The sequence below is a fragment of the Arvicola amphibius genome, chromosome 9, assembly GCF_903992535.2.
Source record: "Arvicola amphibius chromosome 9, mArvAmp1.2, whole genome shotgun sequence".
Classification (NCBI taxonomy): Eukaryota; Metazoa; Chordata; class Mammalia; order Rodentia; family Cricetidae; genus Arvicola; species Arvicola amphibius.
Window position 1 is genome coordinate 44,427,579 of NC_052055.2, and position 12,649 is coordinate 44,440,227.

General features: G+C 54.0%; 1 protein-coding gene across 1 annotated transcript in view; it reads left to right on the plus strand.

The window, feature by feature from the left end:
* The first annotated feature begins 437 nt into the window (after window positions 1-437).
* The window catches only part of Gramd4 (GRAM domain containing 4), a 75,527-nt gene continuing 63,315 nt past the window's right edge, over window positions 438-12,649 (plus strand). The window contains exon 1 of the mRNA XM_038342025.2: window positions 438-600. Coding sequence (XP_038197953.1) covers window positions 572-600 — 29 coding nt within the window. The 5' untranslated portion in view covers window positions 438-571. The remainder of the gene's footprint in view (window positions 601-12,649) is intronic.

The window sequence follows — 12,649 nt, forward strand, 5'->3', positions numbered from 1 at the left end:
GGTACTGAATGGGGGAGGAGGGAGGAGTTGCCCACTGCCCCCTCCCGGTGCAGATTCCACGTCAATTTCCCAGCGAGGAGCTGTGCTCTGGGTCCAGCCTGGCGTGGCCAGGACAAGTATTTCTACTCCAAGTGCCGGTCACCACTGGCAGCAACTGTCAAGCCCACACACCAGAGCGAAGCGACAGTGGCGTGCACGCTTGCGCGCGACTGTGTCCGTGGCTGCGACTGGCAGGCGGCCGCGCGTGCGCGTGGGTACGCGTGGCGAGGACCCACGTGGGTCACCCAAACAAAGACGGTGCCGCGTGATCGGACCCGCGCGCGCACGAACCCGGCAGGGCGGGCAAGGAGGCGCGGGGCGGGGCGGGGCGGCGGCTGCGCAGGCCCGGCCGGGGGCGCGCAGACTCCGCGCAGCAGGACGTGAGCGCGCGACGCGGCGCCGCCTCCGCGCTCGTGGCCGGCACCCGCGGGGCCGCGTAGTCCCCGCTCCCCGGCGCCGCTAGGCTCCCGGGAGGGCGGCAGGTGCAGCGGGGCCGGGTGGCCGGCCAGGGGGGCACCGCAGCGGCGGGTGGATGAGAGTTGGCCCCGATCTCCCCGCAGGGTAAGCGGCGCGCACGCGGACTCCTACACAGACCTAGGCGACGCTGGCCAAGCTCTGTCCCGGCCGCCGGGCCGCGTCCCTATCTGTACGCTGTGCTGCTCTCACTCGGTGGCCCACAGCGGCGACCCTCCCTTCGCGGACGGGCGCGGGCTCGCTCGGCATACACGCCTCCGGGGCGCGTGTCACGGCCACCCTTCGCGCGCACCTCGGGCACTGTGCGGGTCAGGGTCCTGCTGGGTGAGAGGAGGGGCCCAAACTACTGTGTGTGGGAGTCATTAGATGGGTCACCATGCCTAGGCCGCTAGCGGGGGACAGGATGAGGGCGCAGCAATTGTCGTCCTACTGACCCACTCTTGTGGGGGTGGGTGAACTGGAAAGGGGGAGGGCTCTCCAAGCCGGTGTGGCCCAAGAGATGACCTGGGGGAAAAGTTGTGGACGCTTGCTCCCTTTCCTACGCTCTGCTTTCTGTGTGGCTTTTCCCCTTTTCTTTTGGACATTAGCCTGTGGGATCTGGGGGGACAGTTGGTACCTGGCTGGAGCTTAGGCCTGCGTGTTTATTACAACCGCTAAGGTGGGGTTCTGTGTGGGGGTCCCCAGCCTATGTCCTCACTTGTCCACAGCGGGTCTGGCACCTCCGAAGGTTTAAGAGGGGCCAGTCTGGGTGTTGGTTCCCTTATCCTTCCCTACCTGTGGCCCAGCAGTAGGGTGAGGAGCAGGCTTCCAGGACTAGAGACAAGCCGGTACACCTCGGAGCTTCCCCGTTTCCAGAGGTAGGAGATTCAGTATGGGGGAGACTTTTTAAGGGAACGTTCTCTTCCCTCCTTGCCTCTGTAGATTAGAGACAAATTCAAGTTCTAAGGTCCTAAACTCAGCCCTCCACAGTCTCACTGACGCCCAGCTAGGCTGAGGGATTTGCTTTAGGGTCAGACCCAAGAGGAGGGTCATGGTCTGTGTTCTGTAGGGCTTGAAATAAAGGACAGTTGGAAGCTCCCTTTTCTTATATACCTGCTCTGTGGCATTGGGCAAGGCAGGGAGCATCCCCTACCTCAGTTTCCCCATCTGTGATGAAGAAGAAGATAAGAGGATTAATGGTACGATATAGGTTCCATGCTGGCCAGACACACCCTAGGTTAGGAGTCAGGTCAGGCTGTCCTGCCCTTTGCCTCTCCAGTGACCTTAGTGGACCTGCAGATATCTGAGGAATCTTCTCTCATTCTGCCACCGCCTAACCTGTTCCCAGGCCCGTTTGGGGACACACAGCCTGGCGCTGTGAGGGTTTTATTATCCCTGCCCCATGCTAGGATGAAACCACAACCTACAGATACTCTCTGGGACACCCCAACTTGGGGGTCTCAGTCAGTATGCCTGCTCCTCCCTCCTTCTCACGCCACTTCTGGAGGTTGGAATCCCCTACCTTTGCTGCGATACTAAATACTGAACTCCCAGGGAGAATGGGCTAGGTACCAATGACTGGGGGGTTGGATGCCCAGAACCACATACTTCGTGGACCGTCATTTCCCTGCTCTTCTTGTTTTTCCTCAGCTGTCCTGGCTGATGGGAGGGAGCGTGGCTGTCCTCAGTGGTCCCAGTGATGTGTTCATGCTAGGATTTATATCTCTCAAAGCCGTCCGGGACAGTCTCAGAGTTGAGGTCTGTTTCTACACAGCCTGGGCACCTCTTTAGCCTGTGCCTCCTACCCAGGCAGCCAGAGGGGCTTTGCAGGGGTGCCTCTCCTAGGGAAGGACCAGTGGTCTCTCTCTCCAAACCTCCTGGGCGTCTCTGTTATCTGTTACCCTGGCTTACCCGGACTGGCGCCAGCAGTCAGAGCGGTTGCCAGTGCCAGCAGCGATGGCCTCTGCTGCCCTCATTCTTGCTGGGCTTCACCTTCACCACCTAGAAAGAGGAGACTCAGACCTGTTTCCTGAATCAACATTTCCGCCTCACAGTAGAGAGTGCTCGCACAATGGAAACAGTGCCATTGAAGGCCCTGGGATGCTCTTGGTAGTGCTGGCATGGCCTCAGCATAGCTCCGTAAGGAGAGCACAACAGGGAAGTCACAGATGTTTAGAAACACCAGCTCCAGCTGTGCCACATCTGGACAGAAGCAGAATCCATGTCTGGAGAACCAGAAAGGCTCAGTGTTCTGATATGGGATCCTTGTTGGCTCTTGTGCTACGTGGTGTCCCTTCCTTCTCTGGGGACAATATGTGGAAGCCCCATCCAGTTGCCCATGCTCTGGTAGGGTTTCTCTCTAGAAGCCTGACCAACTGAGTCTTTTACAGGATTGGGGGTATTTAATCTGGGGTGAAGTATTTCCAGCCAGAGGCTCATGTTTGGTGGCCATCCTTACTTGGGGAGCTGGGCAGGTTCTCCTTCTGAACAGCCTTGTCCCCTCCCCTCTGGTGTTTGGAATTCTTTTTGTTTCAGGATGGGGACACTTAGTGTCTGTGGTGGCAACACCTGTTAGTGGGGATCCTTGTCACTGGTGTATGGTTGGGTCACCTTTTCTGAGTCCCTGCATTCTTCACACAAAGTGGACTGCGAGGGGACAGGCAGCCCTGTTAGCAGCAAGAAGCGTGCCTGTGGCCCACTGGTGTAGGGACAGCTGCTGACAGCTTTGCAGTGGATCAAGGGAGTCCTCCGTGGAGAGCCGGTAATCATGAATCCAGGGAGATAAGATGGGAGCCTGTGAACAGAGTCACAGGTGAATGCAGATGAACTTACTCTGAGGTAGATCTTCTTTCCCTGGCCTCAGGTGGCCATTTCCAGGGAGGCCGACACCCCAGAGCACCCCAGGGCAGTTTGACCATAAATGTAGGTTCTGGAAGGTTTGGTATATGAGTCCTGCGAACTATCTGGGGGCTGTGGTGATGCCATAGTGGCTCTGGGGTTGCTTTGGGCAGAACTAGAAAGCAGTGCTTAGAAAGGGGGAGAAAGTCCAAGTCTTCCTCAGCCAGCTGTGGGGAGGAGGCCTGCAGGGAGGAGGCCTGGATTCCATGTGCAGCCCAGCCCAGGTGGGTGGGCCTGAGGCAGCTGTACCTGGCCTGAGTCTGTGGCTGGTGGAGAAATGTCCAATAAAGCAAAAGAACAGATGTGACAGACTAGAGTTTTCTGGGGTGTCTGCGTGTGGCCAGTACTGAAGGCCTGGGAGGGGACTTTAGGCTGTAAGTCACCACTAATAACATTTGACATCGAAAAGCCATTGTTAAGACTGTTTGGTGTTTGAGTTATAACCAGGGTTGTGATTCTACTTAAGCCTGTGATTAAAGTCCCCTGTGGTTCTACAGGAAGACAGGAAGTATTGGCCTATCTGAGAAAAAAAACAGTAGCAGGAGACAGACGCGGCACTGCGTGTCTCCCGGAGTCATCTCACCCCCCCCCCCGCACTTATGCTATGATCACCAGGTGAGGAAACTGAGGCACAGAGAGGTAGGGGCACAGCTTGCTCAAGTGCTGGTGTGGTAGGTCTGTAGCAGAGCTCGGATGTGAGCTTGTATGGTGGCTTGTGGCAGAGCGGCTCCCGGGCCCCATGGTAATCCTGTAAAGCTGAGTTTAGAGGGGTCATGTGGCATTCAAGGCACGCGGCAGTGTCTCTCACAGGGCCTGTTCTCTCACACGACGTTCTCGTGGTTTGTGTCTGTGGCTCCTGAAGCTCGGGCTGTGGTGGGCTCCATCTCACAATAAGGGTTCCTCCAATACAGAGACGTTTGGGGCTTTCCCCAAGATACAAGACTTTGCCTTTTTTCCTGTTTGCCTCCCATGTAGAAAGTGGGCTTTTCAAAGCCAGGGTCTCTCCACACTCATGGAGCGCCATGTTCCTTGTGTTCGACAGCCTCTAGTGAGCTGTCATGGCACTGAGTGACCATTGCACTCTGCCTTCCCTGGGACATTTGGCAGTTCATACCGAAGGGACCCCAGCTTTAGGGTCCATCCGTAGTTGAGCCAGGAGGGACCAAGCGCTTTGACAGCTGCTGCAGGGAGGGAACAAGACCAGGAGAGAGTTTGTTCTTTTTAAGTCTTTGTTAAGTGTAATTCACACACCACACTACCCACCCTTTACAGATACAATTTACTGCTTTTTAAACCGTTCATAATCTCGTCAACCATCACCACAATCTAGAGGATGTTTCCAGAATGAGGCAAGGACCGGATAGCTGATACCCCACTGCCTCTTTCCGTAGCTGAGGCCACAACCATGCTAGGTTAGCTATGGGTTTGCCTTCTCTGGATTCTTCATGTACCTGTAATCACAGGGCAGGCGGACTTTGTGTCAGCTTTCCTTGTTCATTGTGGATGTGTCGTGGTGGCAGTTGTGCCTGTTGCGATGCGACCCTCCCAACTCTCCCCACCCCTTCTAGCCCCTCTCCATCCCTCCAGCCCCTTCAACCCCCCCCCCCGTCCTCCAATCCCGCTGACCATGGTTCACTTGTTACTGATTGGAGACCAGTGTCTTACATTTATTTACGTTTGTATTTGTGGGTACATTCATGTGAAGGCCAGAGGACAACTTTTGGGAGTTACTTCTCTTTTTCTACCATGTGGGTCTCCATCCTAGGGATGGAACGCAGGCCATTAGGGATAGGTGGCCACTTGACCATCAGCCTCTCACATGGTTATTGATGAAGTCCTTTGCTTGACAGGTTGTCTTCATTTTTGCCTCCTGTCCTTGTTTTGGTCCCAGAACCCCATCTGGGTCCCACATATGTCTGGTTGTCACATCTCCTTAGACTCCTCTTGACTGTGACTGTGACCAAATGGAGACATTTGGTAGGCTGCAGGGCCCTGCGTTGAGAATCCTCTTTTGAAATGTAGATGTTTTTGTCATGATGAGTCTGGGGAGACTGATGGCTTGAGAAGGGCAGCATTCTCAGTACCTTTCAGTGTGACTCATTGCTGTTGGTGTACCCCTGGCCTAGGTATATTTGTCAAGAGGCCTCTGTGTCAAGGCCCTCCCTGCCACACTCTTTGGAAAGAATTCACCGTGTATTCCACCACTGAGGAACGAAAGGGGCTCTGTGCTTCCCCCTTAAGGACCAAGGACTTGCGTTATTTGGAATTCGGTGTAGATTTGGCAATTGTCTCTTCTTCATTTAGCCGCTTATTAAGCATTGATTTCTGTTCGTGCCGATTTGTACTTTACAGTTTACCGTGCAATTCCACTTGATTCATTTCCTTGCTGCTCTTTTAGTTGCCCCTGGGTCCTGTAGACACCGCATCTCTGTGTGAGCCTGAACACGTCACCGCTGTTTGGCCCACAGGCTGCTCCAGGTTCAGCCCTAGAGTCTGCCCATTCTATAGGGAGCCCAGGTTCCTTCCCCGGAGACCAGTATCAGAAACCCAGATATGGGGGCAGTGGTTGCTACTGGGGTTTGGTTGCTTTTAGGCCCTTTCAAATAGAAGAACAGGAAGTGCATGTGTGAACTCTGACTCCTGTGTAGCTGCATTGGTCAATGAACACATCCATGCATGGCCATGTGCATATATAACAAGGCATGACCAGCTCCAGTCTGATCACCCCATGGATCGTTCTGGTCTCTTCTCCTTGTAGATAATACCATTCCATTTCAGCATCGTGGAGTTAGGCTCTTTCTCCCTTAGCCCCTCATGCGCTTAATCCTTCAACATCAGTACTCACAGGCAGGATCGGAGCTGTTACCTTGCAGCGTTTAGAGAGAGTTGCCAACCCAGACCTTTCCCAACCCATGCAGTGGGTATGCACTTTGGGCCTGCAGAGCTTAGAGAGGGGCAACCGTCTCTCTGGAGATGCTTCTGTGACTGGTTCTATGATAGGAGGGAGAGACAAGGAGAAGCTGTGGATGGGGACTTCCCTGCTGTGCTCAACAGCCTGACTGTGGGATGGGCACAGATTGGGACGTTCCTTTGAACGTGAGAGTGGGGCTTCACTTTCGAAGGAATCCCGATAGTTAGGCAGGGAGGAGGAAGGCTGCCGGCTGACTGCTTGGAAGCTTCGAGATCTTTGACTTTCAATCCTGGCTGGGTCTGTCTCCTCTCTGCCTCTGAACTTGCCACTTCAGTAGGGAGGAGTCTTTGAATGGTTCTCTGAGCACACAAGGCACACCTCCTTGCCATTCGGGGAAGTGCCACACATGCGCTGTTGCCACTCGTGGCGGGAAAAGGAAACAAAGTGGGCATTCAGCCTTTGCTGACTTGGGCTTTTGCTTGGTTCCATTTCTTTATAGTGGACTCGATGGTAGTCACTGGCCTGTCCCAGCTGGCTGTTCAGGTCATCAGCTGCTGGTGCCTGTGGCAGGGTAGGGGGTGTGCACACACAGAACTGTTTTAGACAGCAATTGTGTAGGTTGGAAGTGTGCTAGGTTCAGGCTGAACGGATGGGCAGGTATGGGGGACAGGTCCCAACAGGAGAAGTCTGGACAGTACCTCTATTTCACATTGCTGTCCCCTTGAACCGAAGAGAGACAGGATACTCAAAAGACTCTGGGCTAGGCTCAATGACAATCTTCAATGGTTGGGATTCTATTTTCTGTGCCATGTAGGCTGAGCCCTGTGTGTCCAGGATTAGATGCCACCCAATCCCTGTTGGACATGAGGTGATAGAGGGGATTCGCTGTGTGTGTGTATGTGTGTGTGTGTGTGTGTGTGTGAGAGAGAGAGAGAGAGAGAGAGAGAGAGAGAGAGAGAGAGATCTGTACTGTCTATACTTGTAGGGAGGGGCGTGTACACTGCTATCTATACATACTGACATCTGGTTTTTTTTTTTTTTTGGATCTTAGAAGGATGTTTTTTTCTCCCACTGTTGAATACTGATATAGGGAGAGAGTTTCTGGTTTCATTTTAATAAGCCCTGGCTCAAAAGATCCTAGCTTCATCTATATACCCAGCCTTTTCTCTGTCCATGCTTATCAAGGACCTGCTCCGTGCTGGACACTAGACAGTGCTGAATGTCCCCCCACTGAAGGGTAGCATGCCTACGTGTTGCCTGAGAAATGAACTGGTAAGCGTGGCTGTTTTAGTGAAGGTCTGTGGTCCTTCGTGGTAACCTGGTTGTCCTACCCTGCAAGCCAGGCAGGTTGCCAGGGTCTGTAGATGGACACTTGAGATGGGACCCATGATGTCAGGAAGGAACACTCCGGATAGTCCATTGAGTTAACGGTCTAAGGACAGGGTGGAGAGGTGGCTCAGTGTTAAAGAGCACTTGCTGTTCTAGCAGAGGACCAGGGTTCAGTTCCCAGCATCCACATGGTAGCTCACAACTGTCTGTCACTCCAGTTCCAGTGGACCTGATGCCCTCTTTTGACCTCTATGGGTACCAGGCATGCATGTAGTGCACACACATGCATGCAGGCAAAACACTCATACACATACAATAAAAATAAATAAATCTTGAAAGAAAGAAACCTCAAACCCCCCCCCCCCTTTTTGTTGTTTCTGATTTTTTGAGTCAGGATTTCTCTGTGTAGCTTTGGAGCCTGTCCTGGAACTCACTCTGTAGATCAGGCTGGCCTTGAACTCACAGAGATCCACCTGCCTCTGCCTCCTGAGTGCTGGGATTAAAGGTGTGCGCCACCAACTCCTGGTGAAACCTCAAGTTCTTTAAAAAAAGGCAGATAACTAGATAACTTCTGTGTCCACAGAAGGCTGAGGCAGGGGGACTGTGAGCTCAAAGTCAGGCTTCACAGGGAGACCCTGTCTCGAAACAAAATCAAAAGAGCCACAAATGTAGCTCAGCAGTATGGCCGTCACTCAGCTTGCATGAGGCTCTGTGGTTCAATACTCAGTACAGACTAAAAATAAATGAATAAATAAAGACATCCACTTCTGTGTTTCAGAACCCATTCTGTTTTCAGGAGAGGCCCACTACAGCTCGCTGTCCAAGGAGTGCCTGCAAAGCCACAGCTGGTAGGGGGTTCTTGGCTTGCTCTGTGCCCATTCTTTTGTTTTCCATAGACTTCTAGCAGGATGGATTAATCCATGCCCTGGCGAAGTTTTCAGTTAAGTACAGGACCCTTCTGGGTTTTGATGAGCCGGGGACTTGGGGAAGGGACCCTGAGCTAGAGGAGATGATTTTATTTCTTCCCTAGCCACTGCTGGGCATAGAAGGAGGTGTATGAGTCACTTCCCAAGTCTGAGAAGTGGAACCTGAGGTTTGAGTGTGTGTGGGCATGGGTGGGAGGTTGGCTGGAAGCCCAGCTGTCCAGAGTGACACCCCTCAGCATAGAAGAAAGCTACACTGTCTGTGCCCTGGAGAGCCTCAGAATATGCCTTTTTGGGGTCCTTTTTCAGCTGGTATCTGTAGTTTGCCCCTTCTTCACCCATTTTACCCAGAGGGAACGGTCAGGGGTCTGATCAAAGAAGGGAGAAGGTCATGTGTCATTTCCCAAGACAATCCTGAGAGGTGTCCAAGGATGAGTGCTGGTGGTGGTGGGGGCTGGAAATGGGGGTGGGATTGAGTTGGAGGTCAGAGGTGGTGTGATCTCAAAGAACGTGTAACAAGCGTTCTTCGTAGATCCTGGATCAAGAAGGGAGGTGACATTTTGCTCAACAGCTTGCTGAAGAGTGCAGGGGTGTGTGAATCACTTCAGAAAGCATTTCCGTCAGAAGGTTTAAATACAGTTGAGAAGGGGGGAGGGTGTGGAAGGAGAGAGGGAGAGTGAAGAGTGGAAGGGAGGGACTCGCAGGTGCTGGAGGTGGAACTCAGAGGAATGCATACGTTAGTGTCTGCTGTTGGTCTTCGGGGCCACTGCCCAACGGTGGGAGCGGCCCACGTGCTACGTTACCACACACATAGTTGTCTTTGTAGAAAGGAAATGAAACATGAGTCAGCCGCCCGCAGCACCAGGGTGGAGCCCTGGGAGGATGGCCTGGATGGCTTCCTACACCCCCTCCCCACCCTGCTGGGAACCCCGCTCCCCTCTGGATTGGAGGCAGATGGCAAGGGACAAGGGCATAGTCGGGGTGGGGGGCGCCAAGGGCAGAGAAGGAACTGAAGTGGGTGGTATCCAAGCTGCTGGATTCAGGAGGTCAGGCTGTGTCAGGTTTGGGCCGGGCCATCTGAGCGTTGCTCTCTGTGCTGGTCTTCGAGAATTGTACCTCGTGGAGTGGATGGCCCGGGGACTAGATGGGATTCCCTAGGAGAGGCAGGCCCTGTCATCCAGGTCTGCCAGTTCTAAATCTGCATAGGACGACGAGTGCCAACAGGTGCCAGGGGCTCGGGAGGCCCAAAGGCCAGCTCCCTGAGAGGAAGGCAAGCACTCCAGCCTCTTGAGACCAGCAAAGCTGTGTGGATGAGGGGAAGACTGGCTGACTCCCAGCATAGCCACGGGTGGGTGCTCTGTGTATATTGATGTATTGGGGTGGGGCAGGGTGGGATGCTGATAGGCAGGAAAGGGGGAGCTGGGCCCTGGCCAACTACTTTCTGGGCTTTTAAAATCCCCAGCTGACCTCCTGCAGCCACATAGCCGGCTCTGCACTTTAGGACTGGCATCTACAGATGGGCCTGGGCATTGGGGTCCTCAAAGCTCTTAAGTTGCTCTTTATTCCTCTGGCCTCCTGCCTAACCTGCTGCAGGTATTCCAGCTCTGGGCCTCTCCCTTCTCCTGACCCAGGGATACCATAGTGACACTTCCCTTAGCCCTACATTCCTGTCACTTGGGCTAGGCCTTGGTAGTCCCATGAGGTGTGGGGAAAGCATTGAATTGGGTGAGTCTGGGTGGTAGTTGTTGGCCCTGACTGACTAGTGTCCAAGCCCTCTGCCCTAAGCCATGCCATAGTGGTGGGACTCGGAGCAAGTGGCTGGGCCTCCCGGAGCGTCTCTCACTTTTTGTCCGGAGTGAGGCCAGTGACCACAGAGTGCTTGCAGGTGCTGAGACGTCATGCCGAAAGGGCCCACCCAAGCAGTGTCAGCTGTGAGACTGAGTAGAGCCTGGGTCTGCATGCTGGTGGTCCATAGCCATCCAGGGCAGCTGCTGGGTAGAGCAAGGTGCCCGCGACGGTGCTATAGAGGGGAGCCTTTCCACAGTATGGGACCTTCTTCGCAGCTACCAAAGCCATGAAACCACCATAAAAGGAGAGTTCTGGATGCTGGGGAGCTCTGGATAGCAGAATCTCTGCCCTAGGTAGCCCAAGGGCAGATGGCAATATGGGAGCTGGGTTGATTGGGCCCAGGGAGAGATACCTGAGGCTGTCCAAGGCAGAGTGAGTGGACCATTCTTTTATAGTAACACCTGCAGCGGGGCAGGGGTGCATCAGGAAGGCTGCCGTCCCCCTACAATAACCTCAAAAGGTACCATGTAGTCTCCACAGTGCAGATGAGGAAGTGGGTATCAGAGAGGTCCCACCTTGCCTTTTGGCAGGGGCCACTCTCTTGCCATCCTGTTACCCACCTGGTTTATGTATTTCCAAAGCTCAGCCCTGTCTTTGCTCTTGTTCTTGGGCATAGGCCTTGAGGAGTAGTCATCAAGTCTTTCAACAACCCTCTCTCCTCAGTCTTCTGGGTGACCCCCCCACACCATATGCACCTCTGAAGGTCCCCTTGTATCTTCCTGAACCTCTTCTTTCCCCTCCCTTCCCCTGGAGAACCTTTTAGCAGACAATGTCTGTATGGTTGTCAGCTGGTCACATAATCTCCCATTCCTTCTTGGGACCTTCCCACCGCTTATTACATACAGCACGATATGTTTGATAGGGATGCCACCGTCTTGTGGATTCTGTGCTGTAGGACTGGTTTAGAGAGGTCAGGTTCCTTCCCCAAAGCCAGATAGCCAGAAAACTGTGAGGCCAGTAGCTCCGAAGCTAGTGTGCGCCCCCACTGCTGACCTGAGTGGCTGAGCCAGAGGCTGGTGTAGACCCAAGGCTGTCATAGACCTTACCAGTGTATGTCACCACTGCTGACCTGAGTGGCTGAGCCAGAGGCTGGTGTAGACCCAAGGCTGTCATAGACCTTACCAGTGTGCACCCCCACTGCTGACCTGAGTGGCTGAGCCAGAGGTTGGTGTAGACCCAAGGCTGTCATAGCCCTTACCAGTGTGTGTCCCCACTGCTGACCTGAGTGGCTGAGCCAGAGGTTGGTGTAGACCCAAGGCTGTCATAGACCTTACCAGTGTGTGTCCCCTCTGCTGACCTGAGTGGCTGAGCCAGAGGCTGATGTAGACCCAAGGCTGTCATATACCTTACTTTGGAGGAGAGGAGGGTTTCTGGGAGATGCTCAGCCACCAGTTCTGGATGCTACCACTGACATGACCTGGGGTAAAAGGACTTTACTGATTTAAACCTGAATTCACTGACCTTCCCAGCACAGTCAGACTGTTGTGAGTTGTGTCCCCACAGAAAGGCCATCCCCACCCCTCACCGTGAGCTAGGCACAGTCAGAAGCATCAGGTGACATTGATAGGCTATCAGGGCTAGCCCTAATCTGAGGACTGGACAGTTTGCCACTCTCTTGCCCATTGCAGTAGGCACCACAAAGGCAGGTACCTCCTCCCCTGAGCCCAGCAGTTGGCTGAGGGCCTGGGACAGACATTGAGGACACTGTAATGTCTGAGGAGAGCCCATTGGTGCCCGTTGCCTGAGTACAAATCCTGTCCCCAGGGCCTGGCTCAGCAGGCCACCGGGGCTTGTCTTGGCTGTGCAACAGGTATGGCGCAGTCTCTGTAGGATCCTGTTGCCAGGGGATGGAGGCCAGCTTCCCCTGTCAAACCCCATCCCCAATCGCTTACTTAATTGACAAATAAGTATTGTTCCTTTAAGGTAGGCGAGGGTGTATTTTTTTTTCTTTTGTAATTGAGTATTTAATAGTAGGATTGAAAATAGTCCAGGGTTTTGCTGCACTGACTCAGAAAATTCAGCGGCTACACTGGGGTCTTGCTCATTCATCGTGGGATTGGCGGGTGTGTAGGCCTGGGGGTGGAGGCGGGGGGGGGGGGGCCTTAGCTCCCTACGCTTGTCAAGGCATGCCTCCCCCCGCCCCCCCCCGCAAGGGACTTAGGGTCCAGCGGTTTACATGGATGCTGTAATTGGTTTTTGCTTCCAGGATGCACCAGGCTGCAGGAGGGGCTGCTGGCTTCCTGCCTGT